Source organism: Chelonoidis abingdonii, chromosome 11 (assembly GCF_003597395.2).
Source record: "Chelonoidis abingdonii isolate Lonesome George chromosome 11, CheloAbing_2.0, whole genome shotgun sequence".
Lineage (NCBI taxonomy): Eukaryota > Metazoa > Chordata > Testudines > Testudinidae > Chelonoidis > Chelonoidis abingdonii.
This window is the reverse complement of record NC_133779.1, coordinates 60,787,658-60,809,642: the sequence shown is the minus strand read 5'-3', so window position 1 is coordinate 60,809,642 and position 21,985 is coordinate 60,787,658. Positions and strand designations below refer to the sequence as shown.

Genomic DNA, 21,985 nt, shown 5'->3' with positions numbered 1-21,985 from the left:
TTAAGTCCATTAATGGGTATTAGCCACGATGGGTAAGGAATGGTGTCCCTAGCCTCTGTTTGTCAGAGGGTGGAGATGGATTGCAGGAGAGAGATCACTTGATCATTGCCTGTTAGGTTCACTCTCTCTGGGGCACCTGGCATTGGCCACTGTTGGCAGACAGGATACTGGGCTGGATGGACCTTTGGTCTGACCCAGTATGGCTGTTCTTATGTTAAGCTAGACATTGTAGAAAATTGATGAAGGAAGCAAATGGACACAAGGATAAATATATGGCCTCAGAATTAAGGCAGTAGGAATAAGATATCCTACATGGGGAATAAATACCTACATGGTGAATAGAAAATTGATAACAGAGGGCTCTTCAGTCAAGCAGAAAAAGGAAGTTGATGCTAGACAAACTCAGACTGGAAATAAGGTTTAACCGTGAGAGTAATTAATCATTGGAACAAATTACCAGGGGTTATAGTGAATCCTCCATCACTGGCAATTTTGAAATCAAGATTGGATGTTTTTCTAAAGGATCTGATTGGGGAAGTTCTCTGGTCTGCATTATCCAGGAGGTCAGACCAGATGATCAGAGTGGTCCCTTCTGGCTGGAATCTCTGCATTTCTGAGCAATTATAAACTCCTCAGAGTCCACCCAGGTGCCGGGTACCTGCACCCTGACATTCGGTTTCAGAAAACAATCAGCCTTAAAAATTCTGGTGGAGAAGGGGAGACAGGAAATTTTTTTTCTTTGTGTCTGGAGATCGGTGAGTGCAAATATAATTAAACAGAGGGATTTCAAACAGGCAAAATAAAAATTCTCAAAGCAACGTAAAACCTCCCCACATCTGTAACGAAGACGCCTCCCAACAGACGCGCCAAGGAGAGAAAAATGTTTTAAAACTCACCTGCCGGGACTCTAGAGTTTGTTTGTTCTCATCCACTTTTAATTCCCGCAAGAAATATGCTTCCGTCTGCGCTCGTCCCTCCTCATAGTCAGCCTCCAATCCAAAGGTGTGTTTGGACGGCCTCAGTTTCCATCGGATGGGAAGACGACATATTTTAATGATGATAAGCATTGCCAGTGGGGAAAGAAGAAGAAGAAGATGTGCCCAATAGAACCAGACACAGCTGGTGCCTGTAAAAAATGAAGGCCGGGGGGGAGAAAAATCCACAAAACCCAGAATGCTTCTGTGAGAGCAGCAGGGTCTCAGGAAACCTCTTTCCCCCCCCGCCCCCAAGAGGTGTTGGGAATTGCAGACACCTTTCCCACTGCCACGAGCCCAGGGGATCTCAAATATTGTCAGAGCTGCACAGAGAGATCATCTTTCGGACACCTCTCCTCCCATATGCCCGTAGGGTTCCCACTTTTCTAATTGCTGGTAACCAGATCTGCGAGGAGGCCATGCCCTCTTCTTCGTCTTTTCCCAAGGCCCCATCCCATTGCTTGCTCCTCTCCCCACATCGCTCGCTGGATCATCTCAAGGGGCCCACCAGCAGGTAGGAGGTGGCCTTGGTCGAGCAGAGGCTGGCGCAGGGTAATGACCTGGTGCCTCCCTCCACCCTTTGGTTTGGGTACCACTGAGGGTTGCCAGGTCCCAGAAAACCAGAATGCCTGGGTAAAAACAAGACCGCTGGCAACCCTATTTGCCTCTGCTTGGCCCCCTCACCCCTTCCCCTTTGCTACCACTGAGATTCACCAGCGATCACCTGGACCCCCTATGTACCATCTCGCTGAGCCATCCGGCTCTGCTCCCCAAGGGGTTATGGTGATGTGAGAACCCACCACCGCGTGGAGCAGTTCCTTGCGGCCCAGCGGCCTGGACCATGGGACTTGTGCGTGCCCTGTAAGAGAAGTTCTACCTTTCTCCATGGTCACTCTCATCCACATGGAAAACCTGCCCAATTCGGGCTTGACGTGACAGATGTAGATCCCGTCGTCTGCCAGCCGGACCTTCCTGAGTCTCAGGGACGCAATTCCCTCGTGGAATCTTTCTGGATATAGCTGGGTCCGGCCCCGGTAAGCCTTATTCTGTCTCAGCATCTGGTCCCTCCCATTATAGTACGTGTGAACCAGGAGATCCCGTCCTTCCGCTGTTTCCTTCTTCCAGGTGATGTTCAACAGCTGGAGGTTTCGCTCAGGTTCGAAGGAGCAGCTGAGGGTGACGTCCTCCCCTTCCTGAACTACAACGGGTGACATTTGCTCTCTTGCCCCTTAAAGAGAAAAATCAATATTTTTGTTGCGTTTTTCAGACACCAAGCAGTGGCTCATGCACACACAACATGCATACGCAGTAGCCTAAAAAGTAACCACCACACAACACTTCTCTATTGGTGTTTCCTCAGGGAAACAGCCTGCACCTGTTTTCCATTCCACCCCAAAATCTGCAACTGCAAAACCTGAGTGGATTCACAGAAGGGCAGATAGTGGTTAATATTGGAGCTAGTGATGGAGGGTGTCAGAGAAGCTTTGGCATCAAAGCCATGGATTCACCAAGACAGGATATGGGGATTTCCAAAGGTGCCTACAGACGCAGAGAGGTGCTTTTGAGAATCCCTGTACATGCCTAACTCCCTCGACATCAATGGGAATTAAGCAACAAAAAATGGAAAAAAATGTTGTGGGGGGTGACAGGTTGCATTTAGTTGAAAAGCTGTTTTCCACCCAACACACGTTTGAACGGCGTCATTTGCACCAGCTGTAGCCTCAGAGGCCAGCAAAGCCCATTGTAGGAGGTGTCATACTCAGCACTGTCAGCGACGTCTCTTCAGACCATGGGCCCAGCTCAGTGTTGACGAAGCAGCTATAAGACCCCTCGTCCTGAATGTGAACATCCCTCAGTTTCAGGGATGCATCCGCTTTGGCGAATCCTTCTGGATCCAGCTGCGTCCGCCCCCTGTAAGCCTCAGATTGTTTCTCCGTTCCCAAAGAGTAGCTGTGGACGAGCAGATCTGCTCCATTGGCTCTTGGCTTCTTCCAGGTGACGTTCACTTGTTGATCTGCTGCCAAGCCAAATGTGGGAAAGGTGCAGCTCAGGGTGACGTCCTCTCCGCACTGAGCTGTGATGGGTGACTGTGCTGTGATCACTCCTGAAAGGAAAGTGGGGTCAGTATTAGAGTGTTAAAATGACAAGCTATCTCTTTAACGGGTAAGAGGTTTCCAGGTCCCACTCAAATGCTAGGGGTCTGCAGGGAAGTGTGCGGTCATCAGTCAGTCTGCAAAGAGCCAGCCTAAAGTAAGGTGGTGAGTTATACCTCTCCGCCTTAGGAGCAGCCTGCTTTGTTTTTCTCTGGTTTTGGTTCTTCTGTGTTAGGGTTCTGGAGCCTAAGAAATAAGTTTGTGTTATGTCACAATCTTCCCATAAGTGGATTTGATGTTCGTTTCTAACTTCTCTATTTGTATTCTGTCAACATAACATCTTTCACTTTCTGATCCAGCCTCTCTCCGCCCGTACATTTTTCAGCCCTGATTCCCATTTTCCCTGAAGCTGCTTTGTGCCACTTTGACTGCATGAAGGGATCTTCAAGTGGGTGAAAATTACAGGGCCAGTGTGATGTGCGGGGGATTTGGAACTGAGCCCCTCCACGGGTGTGATTGAAAGACCCAGGCGCACGTGTCCAAGCCTGTGTCATTCCAATCAGAACTGTCCTGAACTGGGGACTTACTGTAGAGGGTCCACAGCGTGAGCGAGTGAAGTGACAATGTGGGGCCGGTTCCCATTACGCTGCAGGCTGTCAGACATCTGCAAGAGAAGGCACAACATGTTCTGAAAAGCATTCGGGGCAGGATCCAGCCAGTTTGAACGTTGACAAACCGATTCTCATCTTGGCCCGGCAGAGTCCTAGTGAAATGTCTCTACAAACCTAGAGAAACTAATAGAGACCGAAGCCAGGTCTACGCTACAAACTTACATCAATATAACATCCACCCCCCTGAGCCACACAGTTGCACCGACTGAACCCCAGGTGCAGACAGTGCTAGGCCAGGCTTCTCCCGTCGACGTAGCTACCGCATCCTGGGGTCTTACAGCAAATGTGAATTACATTTACTCCCATTTTAAGGCCCCTTTGTCCTACCAAACCAGCGTGAAGTGCCCTTTGAGAATCCAGCACTGCCATTCTGATCTGCTGGCATTTTTACACTTAGTTTGCATCAGGGTAAATGATGACCCAGGGTACAAGGAGAATCCAGATTTGCATTTTGCTACAGATGCAAGGGTGTAATTCTGGCTGGGGGCCATGTCTAAACAGCCACGTGAAGGTGTAAGTGCCACCCTGTGCTGCAATCACACCTGCATCTGGCTGTTTAGACCAGATGTCCCCAAACTGTGGGGCACGGAGGAAAGTTCGGGGCGGGGGGGGCAGGGCCAGCCCCCAGAGGGATGGGGAAGAAGCGACACCCGGCCCTTTTCTGCCCCCCTCTCTGCTTCCGTCCCATCCCCAGCCTCAACCCCTGGCTGCAGCCCTGGTCCCGGGCACCAGCCTCACACCCTTACCCCATCCACATCCCACCCCCCACCCCGGAAGTGTGGCCATGTTCCCAGCCCTGGCTCGGGGAGTGGAGGGCAGATGGGATAAGTGGGGGATGTGACCCTGAAAAGTTTGGGGAACACAGGTTTAGACACATACCGGGGATTCAGGGCTTCTCCCCCTCTACTTCCGCCGAGCCACAAAAGTCTTTCCCCATCTCCACATGTTGCTAAGCATTATCATCCCCCAAAGGTCGGGGTCCCCCTGACTAAATCCTCAGGCCACATGAAGCTGTTACAGCCGTGACCCCGTTAGAGCAGCAGAGATCGGTTCTGTGTAGAGCCATTGACCTGCAGTTCAGTGTTTAGCAGCCATTTTCGAGGTGCCGTTCAGCAGAAACATATTTTGGTGAAAATCCCAGCAACAAATCAACCCCGGGTGGTAGAGGAACCTCTTACCTTCCACCCCACAGGCATCAAATCCTCCGATCTTCTCGGTGTGCCATTAGAAATGGAATAATCCCTGTTCGTTCCCCGTCACCAACCCCATCTCTCCCCCCGACGAGTGCAGCCTCTGAGGAACAAGGAAAGTGAAAGTAAACAGACAACCGCTTATGGAAACAGCACAAAAGTCACGCAGCAGCGCTGGACAGCCAGCTAGTTTAGCTAAAGGAGGCCCAGCCCTGGAATGTGCACCCTGAACGCCACCGAATGATGAAACCCTAATGTTTGCGGGTGGCGCTTTATGGATTCAAGCCAGGAACCTCGAGGCCTTGTCTAGACACACAGAAGTTACCCATCTTCAGCTGATGCATTTCAATTGCTTCTTAAATGCTTTCAGAGGCTCCAGGCAAGGGTTTACACTCAATCAGTGACATCGTTTTAACAAAGAAACCTGAAGTTAAACCGCTTCAGCTCTGTTTCGTCCCTGTAAAACTGTTGCCCAGATGTTCAGCAAGGTTCCCTGGCACTCAGCAGCCTTGAGCTCAGTGCTTGGGTGGGACACCAGAAAATTTAAGGTGGCTCCAGGGTGTGGGGTAGGTGACTCAGTAGGGGGGCTCTCCCCTTGCAGCCAGTGCAATGAATCAGGGCAGCGCTAGGGGCGCTGCGCTGTGGGGGGCGCTCTCCCCTGGCAGTCAGGGCTGCCCCTGTTCCCCAGGGTGGCACTAGGGGGCTCTGCGCTGCAGGAGGCGGGGTGGGGGTCTCTCCCCTGGCAGACAGGGCTGGCCCCGATGCCCCAGGGCAGTGCTAGGGGGCGCTGTGCTGCAGGGGGGGCGCTCTCCCCTGGCAGTCAGGGCTGCCCCTATTCCCCAGGGTGGTGCTAGGGGGCGCTGTGCTGCAAGGAGCGAGGTGGGGGCTCTCTCCCCTGGAAGTCAGGGCTGGCCCCAATGCCCTGGGGTGGCGCTAGGGGGCGCTGTGCTGTGGGGGGCGGGGTGGGGGACTTAGACCTATTTGAGCACCTCTAGCAGTTAAAGAGTTACTGCTTTCTATATGTTTGCCGGCTGCTGAGCTTGGGTTTCCTGTTTGTTCTGGAAGAGGAAATGGGTGGGGACGTGTTCAGAGATAATACTGCCCTTTGCAGGCTACCAAACGACGTAAACACACTGGACTTGGATGGCTCAGCTCAGGGCTTCCAATTTCTTTTCATCATTGAAAGGTGCAGAACTCGTGGGTGATTCACAGCTTCTTTTATAAGGGACGTTCCTTTTTTTGGCCCCTAATGTGTCTCCATTCTGCTCCTTTCCCAACACACGCAGAGTGTCTCTTGATTTTTTTAAATTATAATTGCATTTCAAAACACAGAATCCTGCAATCACAGTGCTAGCAAGTGGTGCTACCTCACACGTTTATTAGCTGCTGATGCATCATTTTGTCCTGCCTTTGGGAGTCTATTCATTCTACTCTTGGACTTTGGCTGGGTGAGATGAAGCTGTTTGGGGAACTGGATAATATTCAAATAAACAAGAACCAGGAGTAAACATTTTAATGGTGCCTTAGGAGCCCAGGGCTGGATTTTCAAAGGTATTTAGGTGCTTGAAGATGCAGAAAGGCACTTAGTGGGGTTTTCAGAAGTGCTCCAGCAGGGTAACCACCCAACTCCCACTGATTTCCAACCCCTCTTTGCATCTTTAGGTACCTAAATAGCTATGGAAATGTAGTTATGAAAATAGAAGGTTGGTGCCTATGTCCCTTAGGCTTTGCTATGACCTGAGTCAAACAGCCTTGTAACGAGGAGGTGTGGCTCCCCTCCTCCCCAGGGAGGGTCGAGCCCCGTCAGACACCTAAGGGGGCGGGGCCACTGAGCAGTGAGCCCGCCCCTCAGAGGGTTAGGCGGCTACCTGGAAGTATAAAAGCCGGCCCTCAGCCCTCAGTTGGAGCCCAGCCGCCATCGGGAGCAGACCTGCTGCAGGGAGCTCGTGAATGGGAAGCTGCTGAGGCCCAGGGCCGTTGCCCTGACTGCCCGGAGCTTCCCCGCACCCGCTACGACGAGGAGCTGCCGGAGCCGCCCTGTCCCTGCTGTTACCCCGAGGAACCCCTGGAGCAGGCCGGGCCGGACTTCCCAGAGGTGCTGTCGGACCTACTGCCCAGCCCTGGCCGGGAGGAGCCCATGCTACTGGACTTCCCGGGGGCTGACGCCACAGATCAGGTAAACCCAGAGGGGAGATCGGAAGTAGCCGGGGGCAGCTGATTCCAATCAGGCTGCAAGTATACCTGAACCCATGTCAGTGTGTTGCGGTCAGGACCCCACTGACCGTCAGCGGTGACAGCCGCTACTAGGGCCCCGGGCTGGAACGCAGTGGAATGGGTGGGCCTGCGTTCCCCCTGCCACCCATACCTGGGTGGCAGAATCCCCCTTTCCCTGGCCTGAGGAGGCCATCAAGTCTAGTGGTGACTGCTCAACCCTGAGCCACGAGGGACTGAGCGATTGTAACTGTGTGTCTGGTGCCCCGCCCGAACCAAGGGCTCGGCCCCTTTAACTGTGCTCCTGCTCGGTCCTGCCCCAAAGGGCCCGAACTGCCTGAACTGGTGACTGCTCAACCCTGAGCCACGGGGGCCTGGGTCTCTATAACTTTGTATTCATTGCCCCGCCCTATAGCAGAAGGCCGGAGCCCAAGCGACTGTGCAGCGGCGCTCAGCCCTGAAGACAGAGGCTGCCTCAGACGACGTGTCGAGGCCGGTGTGGCTCCCCTCCTCCCCAGGGAGGGTCAAGCCCCGGCCGTGCACCTTTACAAGCCTCCACTGTCTATATGCTCTCTCTGAGAAGTCTCCATTGTATTCAGTTCCTAGGAAAGTCCTGGGGAGGGGGGATTCCCTTTAATGTCCATCAGCGCATCTGGCTCCTCTTTTGCAGCCCCTGAAAGGCTGGTCGTGGGTGTTCCCAATAAGGCAGCCCTCCCCAGAAATCTCCTGGAAAGGATTGTAGAGAACCTCCTTGAAAGTTTCCTAGAGATCTCTATGGAGGATTCCTGGGCCATCCCTGTGCACATAAACAGCCTTTTTTGGGGAGAACCCTCTGCGTAGCTGGGGCAGCCACTGGGAATCAGATACCCACTGCACCTCACTTTTCCTTCATATTAAACATAAAATATAAGAGCATGTAACCGCTACAGTTTCATTGGAATTGCATCCTCACCAGAGGTGCCTTCTCCAGCATCATGCCTGACCACGATGCTGTTCTGGGAATGGCTGGACTGCTCTGGGATTAAGAATAGCTCCTAACTCTCAGGAAGAATGGATCTGGCACTCGCCTACCTCCCATTCTCTTCCTCCTGCTCTTTGTCCACAGTGTCCTCCTTGTTGTTGCCTGAGGTGGCCCGGGACTCCTGGGAGGTATCCATGCTGTGTTTGGGGATAGTAGTGGGGTGGCCACTGAGAATCGCACACAGCTCGTTGTAGAACCAGAGCGATTGTTCGCCTCCCTTGTCTTCCGGTACCCCTGCCTGCTGAAGTGCTTTGGTTTTCACATGGCACTGTTGCATGTCCCAGGTAGCCTGTGTCCCCAAGGCCCCGCGTGATCTTTGTGTAGATGTCGACATTTCTTCGGCTGAATGGGAGCTCTGCCTACACAGACTCTTCTCCCCACACAGCAATAAGATCCACCACCTCCTGTGTTCTCCAGGCTGGGCCGCGTTTGAGCCGTTGAGTCACCATGCTCAGCTGGGCTGGTGAGCTCACCACACTGATCAAACAGGAAACAGGAATTCAAATGTTCCTGCGGCTTTAACCAGAAAGGGGGTGTTGTCTGTGTACCTGGCTGCCATGCAGCAGAGCTGAAAACGATCTCCAGAGCAGTCACAGCGGAGCATTGTGGGACACCTCCAGGAGGCCAGTTCAGTCGACTTACACAACACTGCGTCTGCACTGCCTGTCTATCGACCCATCAACGTCGAATTCATTAAGTAATTAAGTCAACACTACAGGCGGGTTGGTTGGTGGAAGAGACCTCACAGTGTAGACGCATACATTATTAGATCAATGTAAGGTGGCTTCCTTTGACCTAACTTTGTCGTATAGACCAGGCCTTAATTAATTAATACAAAGGGGGGCTTCATCGCCACTCATCAGCAGGTCTGTACCACTGTATGAGATGGCCCAGAGGGCAGCTCACAGTCTGGCCTGGGATCCAGTGGGTGTGTTACTGGCTGTCCATGGACCCCAACTCTTGTCAAGGCAGAAAAGGGAATGGAGCCAGGATCAGGGGGACAACAGAGTCCAGAGAGAGACAGGCAGTATGGGAGGGTGAAGAAACGAGGGGCTGGGGGCACACAGCTGGACAGGAGGGGTCTGGGGAAGTAAAAGGGGCAGTGACATGGAGGGATGATTTTGGGCAGGGTGGGGGGGGGTGGATTGTTTTTATGTGTGGCAATTTGCACCGCTCCTGGGGAGCAGGTCAGGGTTAGGAGTGAGGAGAGGAATGACCGTGGGTTGGAAGCCAGGCCCCCACGCTCTGTCAAATGACAGGACCCCTTGTTCAAGGAGACTGAGGAGCCAGAAGGGAAGCTGTGGCCGGGGCTTCGCAGAGCAGGGGGCTCCTGCCTGGGATGCTTCACTCTGAGGAGGGGTGTTTGAATGGAGAAACTCCTGTGTGTGGTGTTGGGTGTGGAGCCCTTAAGAAGGGAAACTGAGGCAGGGTGCTGTGGAGCTGCTATGCCCACAAGGGGGCGCTCAGTGGGCAGCTGGCCTGGTTACCTGGAGGCTCTGGATGCAAAGAGAGAGCACAGAAGTTGCTGAGGGAAGTTTTGGTGGTGTCTTTATCAACAAGGCGAGGTGAATGTCCGAGCAGTCACATCCCCTGTCCTCTTACTGTGTTCACCGCAAGCTGCAGGTGACTTCCATACGGTGCTTGTGCAAAGCTGAAGCTCTGCCCTGGCTTGGTCAGTGTTGCTGACTAATTGCCAGGTGGAGTGTAACCCCGATAACAAAACACCTGCACTTTGCTCCTGCCTCGTCAGAAGAAAGCTGGGAGGTGCTGTGGCTGCAAGGCGGAGGAAGCTCTGAGGTATCTGGGAGGGGAGGGGAGGGCATTGAGGGGCAGGGAAGGGGGCATAAGGGGAATGATGAGGAGCCCTGGAGGGCACCTAAGGGGCTGTGTGGGGCAAGCAGAGTTGTGGAGCTCTGAGGTACCGAGCGGGGGAATTATAGGGCGAGGGGAAGGACTAGGGAGATTCTCAGTTACAGTAAATCCCCTTTGTGCTGCCCGCGTGGTGAGATGAAGCGTCACTGAGATTTCGGACCCCGCATTCCCCTCCACAAAACCCAGAGGCTGTTTCTGTCATTTACAAGGCTCAAAAACGAGGCATTAAGGGTGTCAGAAATCTCTCACCCTCCACAGAACACACATAAAAATACAACCACCAGTTTGGGCTGTTTAATCTCCCAGAGATTTAAAACCCAGAGCTGGACTGGAACCAGCACTGTGGAAAAGACAGGCCCATACCTAGGCTTGGCAGAATTTTTATTTTTATTTTATAGCAAGGTTTGTTTTTAAGGATTTATTTTATTTGTTTTGATTTCAGTTTTCTCAGTTGTGCACAATGATGGGCTTTAAGCCTGTTTATTGATTGAAATTTTCCCAGTTGCGGGAAGCCAGGGAAGGTCAGACTATCGGGGGCACGGGGGTGTCAGACAACAATGTCAATAGACAGTGAGACTCAGAAAGTTGAAACTTTGTAGCTGTTAAAACACAAACTGTCAACTTAATTGGTCGAAACTTTGACCTTAAATCGAATTCTAATCAGCTCGGAAGCAGCATTTTCTGTACTTTGCTGATCTGTCAGTTTCAATTATCGATGGCAATATTTTCCATTCCCAGCTCCCATGAGCCAGCCAACGCCCTGGAGAACACAGATCAAACAGGGACATGTTCTCCTGGCCCTTCCTCCTATTATAGTGGCCCAGCAGCTCTGCTAGAGTTAAAGTTTAGATCAACTTTCAGTATCTTCTAAGGGTACGTCTACACTACAGGATTATTCCGATTTTACATAAACCGGTTTTGTAAAACAGATTGTATAAAGTCGAGTGCACGTGGCCACACTTAGCACATTAATTTGGCGGTGTTCGTCCATGGTCTGAGGCTAGCATCGATTTCCGGAGCGTTGCACTGTGAGTAGCTATCCCGTAGCTATCCCATAGTTCCCGCAGTCTCCCCCGCCCCTTAGAATTCTGGGTTGAGATCCCAGGGGCTGATGGGGCAAAAATCATTGTCGTGGTGGTTCTGGGTAAATGTCGTCAGTCATTCCTTCCTCCGTGAAAGCAANAAGCAGGGGCTGTTTGGTTTTTTTGTTGGCCCTCGCCCAATACCAAATGAAGGAGAAGGGCGAAAGAGGAGTCAGGATCCTGCGACCGACAGTCCCTGGGACCAAGGAGGAGAGGGCAATGCTACAGGTCAGCCTGACTGACAGGGCTGCAGGCCAATGAGAGAATCAGAAGCCCAAGGTCTGTGTGAGCTGGGGCTGCCTGGACCAGGGCAGGGCAGAGCTAAAGGGAGAGCAGCAGCCTGAGCTGGGCTGAGGGCATAGGAGGGGAAGTTGGGCTCTGGGGCAGGGTAGACCAGCCACGCCGATGGGAAGCCAGGGCCAAGCTGCAGGGAGAGCTGTTGGGCCATTGCTGGAACGATGGGCACCAGCCCTGCCACATGTTCCATGAGTGGCTGGGTAGAGCCGGGGGTCCCCGGGCAGAGGCCCAGAGCAGGGAGATGTCACCAGACATGAGACCTTGCAGACTGGACTCAGGGCGAAGACGTGAGCCTGATGGGGGGGACTGGTGCTTGGGAGAAGGATCCTGCCCCCTGGAAACTGAGGGCGGGTGGGCACCACCAGATCAGGGTCTGACTGCAGTGTCACCACAGCGGAGCTAGGACCTGGGAGGGGAGTCTGGGATGTGGGAGGATCAGGCGCTGAATTTTCCTTACACCCTACAGATGGCTGGCTGTGGTATCCCCATGCCCATAGGGGGGGATCCCTGTTCCTTTAACCTTTTATTTTTTTCCTTATATTTCTTACAGTTGCTGTTTAATAAATTGTATTTGGATTTAACTTAATGCAGTGATCAGAGGGCCAGGGAAGTGGCTAGTGTGGAGAGAGCACCCTGGAGTGGGGACACCCCAATCCCTGTCCTGATTGACCATGATGGGAGTGGGGTTTCAGGCCCCCAGGGATCCTGGGCCCAGCCTTGTCAGGGTTACAGGGACTCTGCTGTGTGGGAGGGCGGAAGGGGAACCCCCATGGGCAAGCCGGCCTCCAGGTACAGGGAGCTGGAGCGAGGACTCAGATCCTTTCACTATCTGATACCACCAGGACAATGCAGAAGCCAGGACAGTTTCCGACTATACTGGAACCATCCCTCCTTTTCCCCTCCCATCCCCCACTTACATAACGTTTGAGAGAGATAAGGTGAGTGGGCTAATATCTCTTCCTGGACAAACTTCTACTGGGGAAAGAGACAAGTTGCTTTCGAGCTGCTGTTGGGTGGTTGCCGCTAAACAGCTCCACATGCCAGGCCCTCACCTGTGTTTCCTGGCAAGACTTAAGGGCTGTAGAAATATTGTTTTCAGTTTGGTGGCTCAGAGCCAGCCCCACTTCCCGGCTTCCTCCCATTTCTGGGAAAGGGGCAGCTCAGCCTGCTGCTTTCAGTTTCCAGGAGCACAGGATCCAAACTGGGTCCTGAGACTGTCACAAAGCTCCCTGTGAATCAGACAAGGCTGTTTGAGAGATGAAAGATTCTCTATTACCTGCACTTTGCAAACTCAATCACACCAGTGTGACCCAGGAAACTATAGACCAGTCAGTTTAACTTCTGTGCCAGGGAAGAAAATGGATCAAGTAATTAAGGAAATCATCTGCAAACACTTGGAAGGTGGTAAGATGATAGGGAATAGCCAGCATGGATTTGTAAAGAACAAATCGTGTCAAACCAATCTGATAGCTTTCTTTGNACCTGGCCACTGCATCCGAGTTCAGATTGCTGTCCAGAGCAGTCACGGTGGTGCACTGTGGGATACCTCCCGGAGGCCAATACCGTCGATTTGCGGCCACACTAACCCTAATCCGATATGGTAATACCGATTTTAGCGCTACTCCTCTTGTCAGGGAGGAGTACAGAAACCGATTTAAAGAGCCCTTTATATCGATATAAAGAGCCTCGTAGTGTGGATGGGTTCAGCGTTAAATCGGTTTAACGCTGCTAAAATCGGTTTAAACGCTTAGTGTAGACCAGGCCTAAGTGCTCTAAAATCTGCATGGTTAGTCAGACTGCTTTGAACCAGGGTGTGCCTCATGGGGGTACTGGCTAGGGTTACTGATTCAAATTTGGGGTCATTTAAGCAAAGGATTCTCAAAATCCAGTGCTCCCCCGCAAAATAAAAATCCTTTTCTTAAGGATCACAGGTTCTACCAATGATTTTTTGGTGCCAGATCTGATGAAGAGCTCTGTGAAGTTTGCAAGTTTGTGTCTCTTCCACCCAGAAGCTGGTCCCATAAGGATATTGCCTCACCCAGAGGGGCGGCAAGTTTATGGGTCTGTGGTGCCTGTACCCTACCAATATGAGAGCATGGGGTCCCGGCTCCACCAAAGTTTGGAGCCAGGTCTTTCCCACAGCCTCGTCTGCCACCCCCGCATACCTCCCCCAGCCTGGCCACCCTGTCCCTGCCTGCCATCTCTGGGCAATTTTAAAGGGCCTGGGGGCCACCATTGCCAGCAGCAGCAGCACAACATGGCTAAGGCAGCTTCCAGCCCACCCACTCCGCTTCTGGAAGCATGTGAAAGCTGCCGGCACATCCCTGCAGCCCCGGAGGGAGCAAAGGGGGTGTCTCCATGCACTGCCCAGCCCCGAGCACTGACTCTGCGAACTGCATCCTATGGGAGCTGCAGGGGTGGTACCTGTGGGCAGCAGTGTGCAGAGACCCCTCCGGCCCCCCGCCTAGAAGCTGCTGCCAGAGGGGGCTGCGGGTCACCTTTGGGAGCTGTCCAAGGTAAGCACCACACCCCTCACCCTCTCCCATACCCCAACTGCCTACCCCAGCCCAGATCTCAATCCCTAGACCCTCTCCCGCACCCCAACCTCCTGCCCCAGCCCAGAGCCCACACCCCAATTCCCTCCCAGAGCTTGCACCCCACACCCCAACTGCCTACCCCAGCCCAAAGCCCAACACCTGCACCCTCTCCTGCACCCCAATCCCCTGCCCCAGCCCAGATCCCACACCTCAACTCCCTCCTAGAGCCTGCACCCCGCATCCTGTCCTGCACCCCAATCCCCTGCCCCAGCCCAGAGCCCATCCCCTGCAACCACTCCTGCACCCCAATGCCCAAGCTGACTGGTCTGTAATTCCCTGGGCTGTCCTTATTTCCCTTTTTATAGATTGGCTTTATATTTGCCCTTTTGCAGTCTCTGGAAGCTCTCCTGTCTTCCATGACTTCTCAAAGATAATCACTTATGGCTCAGATCTCTCCTCAGTCAGCTCCCTGAGTGTTCTAGGATGCATTTCATCAGGCCCTGGTGATTTGAAGACACCTTGTCTAAGTCATTTTTAACTTGTTTTTTTCCTATTTTAGACTCTGATCCTACCTCATTTTCACTGACATTCACTATGTTAGACGTCCAGTCGCCACCAACCTTCTTGGTGAAAACCGAAACAAAGACGTCATTAAGCACCTCTGCCATTTCCGCATTTTCTCTTATTGTCTTTCCCTCTCATTGAGTAAAGGCCCTAACCTGTCCTTGGTCTTCCTCTTGCTTCTAATGCATCTGTAGAATGTTTTCTTGTTACCTTTTATGTGTCTAGCTAGTTTCATCTCATTTTGTGCCTTGGCCTTTCTAATTTTGTCCCTACAGACGTGTGTTATTTGTTCATATTCATCTTTTGTAATTTGACCATGTTTTCTACTTTTTGTAGGACTCTTTTTTTGAGTTTTAGATCATTGAAGATCCCCTGGTTAAGCCAGGCTGGTCTCTTGCCAGACTTCCTGTCTTTTCTACGCAGGAGAATAGTTTGCTCTTGTGCCCTTAATAATGACTCTTTGAAAAACTGCCAACTGTCTTCAGTTGTTTTTCCCCTTAGACTTGCTTCCCATTGGGATCTTACCTACTAACTCCCTGAGTTTGATAAAGTCTGTCTTCTTGAAATTCATTGTCTTTATTGTGCTGTTCTCCCTCCTACCATTCCTTGGAATCATGAACTCTATCATCTCACGATCACTTTCACCCAAGCCATCTTCCACTTTCAAATTCTCAGCCAGTTCCTCCCTCTTTGTCAAAACCAAATCTAGACCAGCCTATTCCCCTGTAGCTTTTTCCGTTTTCTGAAATGAAAAATCATCTTCAATACATTCCAAGAACTTGTTGGATAATCTGTGCCCTGCTGTGTTATTTTCCCAACACATGTTTGGGTGGCTGAAGTCCCCCATCACACCAAGTTCTGTGCTTTGGATGATTTTGTTAGTTCTTTAAAAAAAGCCTCCTCCACCTTTTCTTCCTGGTTAGATGGTCTGTAGTTGAACCCTACCATGACATCAGCCTGTTTTTTACCCCTTTTATCCTGACCCAGAGACTTTCAACAAGTCTGTCTCTTATTTCTATCTCAACCTCAGTCCAAGGGTATAATTTTTTAATATTTAAGGCAACATCTCCTCCTTTTTCCCTGCGTGTCCTTCCTGAGCAAGCTGTACCCTTCTATACCAAAATTCCAGTCATGATATCAGTTTTCAAATACATAAAAGGTTGTTACAAGGAGGAAAGAGAAAAAATGTTCTCGTTAGCCTCTGACAGGACAGGACAACAAGCAATGGGGTTAAACAGCAGCCACGGCAGTTTAGGTTGGACATTAGAAAAAAACAAGGCCACCGGGGGGGTGGGGAGTGGAGCAATTTGCCCCAGGCCCTGCAGGGCCCCCCATGAGAATATAGTATTCTATAGTATTGCAACTTTTTTTTATGGAAGGGGCCCCCGAAATTGCTTTGCCCCAGGCCTCCTGAATCCTCCGGGAAGCCCTGGAAAAAACTTCCTGTCAGGATGGTTAGGCACTGGAATAGATTCCCTAGGGAGGTTGTGGAATCTCCATCCCTGGAGGTTTTTAAGAGCAGTTTGGACAAACAGCTGTCAGGAATGGTCTAGATAATACTGAGTCCTGCCTTGAGTGCAGGGGTCTGGACTAGATGACCTCTCGATGTCCCCTCAAGTCCTATGTCTATGATTCGTCCAAGTAGGTTTTTATTCTGGTTATTGCCTTTTAGCAAGGGGAGGGGGATAAGTGGGGACGGGCTGGGAAAGGGTGGGGATTAGAGGGGTGGGATGCTAGGATAGGTGACACGCAGGTGAGTGGCAGGGAAAGGGGAAGTGATGAGGAGTGAAGGAGTGTGTCAGCCCCACATAGTCTCCGCCCAGATGTGTACCAGGATCGGGAAGTGTAGGAGTCCTTCTCCTGACCACCCCTTGTTTCAACCAGGATCTAAGGGGGTTGCACTCTAGAGGTGCCTGCCTCCCATGTGGGAGTCAAGAATTAGGAGCATTTTGATCTCAGGGCGTTGTCTGAGCCCTGTGCCTGTGTTGGGTGGTCCTTGGCTTTTACCCCCATCTTCAACACATCCCAAAAGGCAACATATACGCCAGACATCATCAGGCACCTCTCATGGTGACCTCCTGCTCTCCTGGCTCTGCAGAGCAGCACATCGGATGGCACCATGGTCTACTCCCAGGACAATTCTGCGCCAACATCTTAAAAATATGCACAACTCATTAATTTTGTGCACACACAGTAGTGCAGAATTCCCCCAGGAGTAATAGTCCATGCACCGGGGAAGTTAACCCGTATTAATAGTGCTTAAGGCTTGTACACTGTGGGGATGAGGATGCAATTTTCAGTGCACGTGCTGGTGGGGGCTGCAAATCTGTAAGTTGCTACATGAACGGTTTTATTTTTTTAAGGCTACATTTACACTAACCGAAACATGCCTTCTCCTTTTCTTGTCTTGGGAAGAGGGACTCTCTTGTAGGTGCCATGGATATGGAGCTAGTCTCAGCGCTCAGGAAGGGTATGGAGTCTGTCTCCATGCTTATGAAGGGTATGGAGTCCATCTTAGTGCTCATGGAAGCTCTGGATCTAAGGCTGGACCCAAAGGAATTCTTCAATGGCTCCATAAAGGTGTTTGAGAAGTTCATGGATCTTTTCAAAGACAAAGAACAGGCTGAAGTGGCTTCTATAGCGCAGGCGGAGCTGGAGTCGTTCAAATCCACCATGCTTAACATTGCCATCACGGGGGAGACGGGTGCTGGGAAATCATCCTTCATCAACGCCCTCCGGGGACTGACCGCTGAGGATGACGAGGCTGCCCCAACTGGGGTGACAGAAACGACAACGGAGCCGACTGTTTATCCCTATCCGAACCACCCCAATATGAGGCTGTGGGACCTGCCTGGCATTGGTGCCCCGGATTTTCAGCCAAACGCATACCTGCAGCAGGTGAACTTCAAACGCTATGACTTCTTCGTGATCATCGCTTCTGAGCGCTTCAAATGCAACCATGCGGCCCTGGCCCGGGAGATCGAGAAGATGGGGAAGAGGTTCTATTTTGTGCGCTCCAAGGTGGATGAAGACTTGCGCAATGAAGAAAGAGATCACCCTAGAACGTTCAGTCAGGACAGCGTCCTGTGGCGACTCAGGATGGACTGCAGGAAACACCTGCAAAAGGCAGGGATGAGCCACCCAGAGATTTTCCTTCTCTCCAGCTGTGAATTCACCAAGTATGATGCTCCTGCCCTGGTCAAGGCTTTGCAGGATGATCTCCAAGGTCTGCAGAGACTTGCCTTTCTGCTCAGTCTGCCAAACCTGTCTGCAGAAATCATAGAGGAGAAGAAAACTGCCCTGAAGAAGCTGATATGGCTAATCTCTCTTGCATCAGCTTTGGTCAATGTCATTCCTATCCCGCGGGCTCTCTGTTGCGTGTGATATTAGCATCCTGCTAGGATCCATGATTGCCTTCTACAAGTACTTCGGCCTAGATGACAGATCCTTGGCTAATCTGGCCAGGCAGACTGGGAAACCGATAGAAGAGCTGAAGGCCGTTATCATATCTCCCAGGGCAGAAGAAATAACCAGAGATGTTGTAATCAAACTGCTTCTAAAGGAGGAGAAGGGTTTGCCTAGATTAACTGCAAATCTACCAGTCCTTGGTCCCATGTTAACTGTGGGAATCTCTTTTTTAACCACCTACCTTATGCTGTTGAGCTTTCTCAGTGAAGTGGCTGAAGATGCCGAAAGGGTTCGGAAGACTGCTTTGAAGGAAGACAAAAAAAAGCATAAATGATCAGCAGGTGTGTTCATGAATTAGAGACCCAATCCCAGCTGGAGATTGGGCCACCACATCCCCAACGAAAAGAAGCAGCCTTTTCATTCTTTAATTCCCACAGTAAGTCGGGTTTCTAGGCTTTCTGTTGGACTTGTTAGGGAAGCCAAATCATTTGTCTAATACAGGAAATCCAACAAAATGCACCAAGATCCTCAACTAATGTAAATCAATGTAGCAATCAACCTTACCATCAGCTGCCGTCTCGTTAGTACCCAGCCTGCACAACCGTCCAGCCAGTGCCTACAGCAGACTTTGTGCACCTTTTAAACAATGCCTTTAATTTGAAGAACTGAAGATGACGGCGAATTTGTGCGCTAGCAGCCAAGTTACAAATGAATGAGGGGGCTGGAACAAGCATTTCCCAGTAATGTCACCGCAAGCATTCAAGAATCACCGTTCAGGCCCCTCAAAATCATACAATTTTAAAAAACGTTTGGCTTTTTTTCATTTGCCTCCTGTTTTGAGAGTTTGCTGGTCACCTTGTTCTGCTGTTTTGCACACCCACTAGAAACTAGAGCCAGAAACTTCTTCTTTTTAAATAAAATCTGAGATCCTCCTGTGATCGCACGACTCCAGGAAGCTTTAAAGGGATATACCAATAATCGCAAGAATCACAAGAGTTTGCAACACTCACATATTGACTGTAGCAATGCTGTGTTTTCCATCAGGTGATTCGAGGAGAAATTTAATCATATCATGATCCCAACAGCCAGTGTGAGCCCTTGGACAATCCAGCGTATTGCTACAAGTTGGTTATAGAAGCTAAATTCTATATCAATGGTTTTCAACCTTTTTTTCTGGCACCCAGTTGAAGAACATTGTTGATGCTTGTGACCCAACGGAGCTGGGGATGAGGGGTTTACNGCTTATTAGGCTCAGAGACACTGTCAATCAATTGATTACAATAGACTATACAGATTTTCCATGGGTGGGGGAAAGTGACGGCGTAGGTAGTACCACACCCCAGGGTAGGTTTTGCAGCAAGACAAGATAGCACATTAGCCAATGGCTAACAGGTTACATAATGTCTCCGCCCACGGTCACAAGTTAGCAAGTTAACATTTAATAAATACTTTGATAAAATGTTAGTAGTATAAAATATATCTGTTGAATTCTGATTTGGGGTCCATAGGAATGGAGCAACTCCTTTGATTGTCCAACAGGTACATTCCTAGGGGTTAAAGTAAAGAAAAGTGAAAATACATGGCAATAAAGATTGCCCCCTTTATGTCTCAAGGCAGGCACTGGTCCCTGGGAAGGGAGGTGGAAGGATGCCATATCTTATACTGACATGTGCCAATTTTCATAAATTCAAGGTTGGATCTGTGGGAAGAACAGTCCCTACAGAAGAGACTGACACAATAGGAACAGAGATCCTTTGTTCAGTTTGCAAACTCTGGACTTTGGGTCTGAGAAAGAGCTGGCACAATCCATATGCCAGATTGTTATATAAAGTGCCCGTGGATTTTAACTCTTCAACGCTGACAGTCAATTCTTATTAACTGAACTAAGATTTATTTTTTAAAAAAGAGAGAGAGTGTTGATTAAAAGATCATTCTAAATACAGACTAGAATAAAATTCCTAAGTTAGTTTCATAGTAGAGATGGTGGGTGTTAAGAGTTCCACAGAGTTCTTTTAGAATGAACCCATAGGTTCAGTCCAATGTCCAGTATCAGGGAGATCCAAATGAGACTGGAGATGTCAGACTTGTGACTCAAACTTTCACCTGATGAAGCTTCAGCAGATCTGAGATGAAAGGATCAGGTCCCAAAAGCCCTTTATACAGTTTCTGGGCAGCCTCTTGACATTACACAGACCTTGGGTGAACAGTAGCGTCTTTGAAATAACCTCCTATTTCCTAAACATCCCCAGTAATTGGCTGCATGGATTAACTTAAGGCAATTGCCTATCTCCTACCATTTGCAGGTGATTTACTTTATATTTCAAAGAGGAATCAAGACAGGGATATCTCGGCATTCACAGTTCATGTGAATATTAATATCTCTGAATGATCAGAATACAGCAATAGACAGGAACTGTTTGGTTACATTGGTAACCTCTAACAATATATATGTAAACACACGAACACACAACTGTTCTCTACTAATTTGTCTCTAAAGGTTGAATCTGGGTCCATTAGCCTGCTCGCTGTGTAACCCTTTCTGGCCCTGTGTCACACCAATCATGATGATATAGACTCTATCATATCCTCCCACGCCCTTGGTCATCTCTTTTCTATGCTGAACAGTCCTAGTCTTAAATCTCTCCTCATATGGGAGCTGGTCCATCCCACTAATCATTTTGGTTGCCCTTCTTTGAACCTTTTCCAGTTCTAATAGATCTTTCTAAGCGGGGCCACCAGAACTGCTGGCAGCATTCAAGGTGGATTTGTACAGCAGTATTCTAATATTTTCTGTGTATTCTCCCTCCATTTCCTTATGGTTCCTACCATTCTGTTACACTCAGATCCCTTCACCTTGCCCTGGAAGCACAGACATCCTGGGATTTACTTGTGCCAGACCAGGATAAAGAGGCCTTACTGCAACTGAGATGAGGCTGGATGAGGCTGGAGACGATGAAGCCAGTTTGTGTGGGATTGTTGTAAATGCAGTTCCAGCTTCTGGGATCCTGGCAATGGGTGAATGAAGTGGAATCTGCTACATATGGGAGCCCCGTGTGAAGCTTGTTACAGAGGTTAAGGGACAGGGGAGTAATATGAGTAGCACATAACTTAACCTCCTCAGCTGGAACACCTGCAGCACCAGCACAATAGAACCTTGATCCTGATTGGTGCTTCAGTGTCTTTCTGCAATACAAATGCTGATCAGTAACAGCAGCTCACCAGCCCCTGAGCTGTTAGGAAAGCCTGGGGCATGGAGTTAGGAGGGATGGACCTGGTCATGGTTTTCCAGTGAGGTGAAAGCTGCTTTTCCTGGTCTGTGGCCAAAGTGCAGCAGGAGTCAGAGAAGAGGTTCTACCTACACATTACTGGCAACATTTCTAAATTCTGGACAGGGGCAATGAGCCACATCAGAGCAAGCCAGTTCCCCCACTACAGCTGAGGGCAAAGCTAACTTCCTGCTTCACCGCTAATTTGTCTAACTGCTCTTAAACCCACATGCTGACCTGGATTGACTTAAAACGTGCTGTGCAGCATCAGGGTTTGGGATAGGCTGAGCAGTCCAAAGTGAGGATACTTGGAACAAGGGGATTCTGAGATATAGCCCCCTAATAGAGTTCTCTGTGTGTGTGTGTGTGTGTGTGTGTGCGCGCGTGCACACACACACACCTGAGGCTCAGACTACTGCTCTGAACTGCTCCAAACTGATCTGACCCACTCAGGACTGCTGACACTCACTGTCCCTTTGGGGAACCAATATTTTTAAAATTTATTCAGGGTCCAAGCTGAATCTACCATGTAGAGCCAAGGGGACAAGCCAGAGCACTTCACCTGTGCAGCATGGGTGGGGCTCTGCTGCAAGCCCAAGTGTTTGGGTAATTCTGACTGATCATAGAATATCAGGGTTGGAAGGGACCTCAGGAGGTATCTAGTCCAACCCCCTGCTCAAAGCAGGACCAACTCCAACTAAATCATCCCAGCCAGGGCTTTGTCAAGCCAGGCCTTAAAAACCTCTAAGAAAGGAGATTCCACCACCTCCCTAGGGAACCCATTCCAGTGCTTCACCAC

General features: G+C 50.3%; 3 protein-coding genes across 4 annotated transcripts in view; 1 reads left to right on the top strand and 2 right to left on the bottom strand.

Moving 5' to 3' along the window:
* LOC116838202 (interferon-inducible GTPase 5-like) overlaps positions 1–21,985 on the bottom strand; it is a 190,562-nt gene that overhangs the window by 98,379 nt on the left and 70,198 nt on the right. The window lies entirely within an intron of this gene.
* LOC116838201 (uncharacterized) overlaps positions 1–21,985 on the bottom strand; it is a 49,249-nt gene that overhangs the window by 8,615 nt on the left and 18,649 nt on the right. Inside the window, exons 2-7 of one of the 2 annotated variants that reach the window (XM_032803241.2) lie at positions 18,162–18,222; positions 4,917–5,031; positions 3,655–3,731; positions 2,734–3,078; positions 1,852–2,202; positions 897–1,126 (exon numbers count right to left, since the gene is read on the bottom strand). In XM_032803241.2, coding sequence (XP_032659132.1) covers positions 897–1,126; positions 1,852–2,202; positions 2,734–3,078; positions 3,655–3,709 — 981 coding nt within the window. In that variant the 5' untranslated portion in view covers positions 3,710–3,731; positions 4,917–5,031; positions 18,162–18,222. The remainder of the gene's footprint in view (positions 1–896; positions 1,127–1,851; positions 2,203–2,733; positions 3,079–3,654; positions 3,732–4,916; positions 5,032–18,161; positions 18,223–21,985) is intronic. The other variant, XM_075071186.1, reaches the window with a different exon arrangement.
* On the top strand, positions 16,949–18,313 carry LOC116838263 (interferon-inducible GTPase 5-like). Its single transcript, XM_032803308.2, is given in 2 exon segments — positions 16,949–17,878; positions 17,880–18,313. Coding segments are annotated over 2 exon segments (1,305 nt in total). The 3' UTR covers positions 18,255–18,313.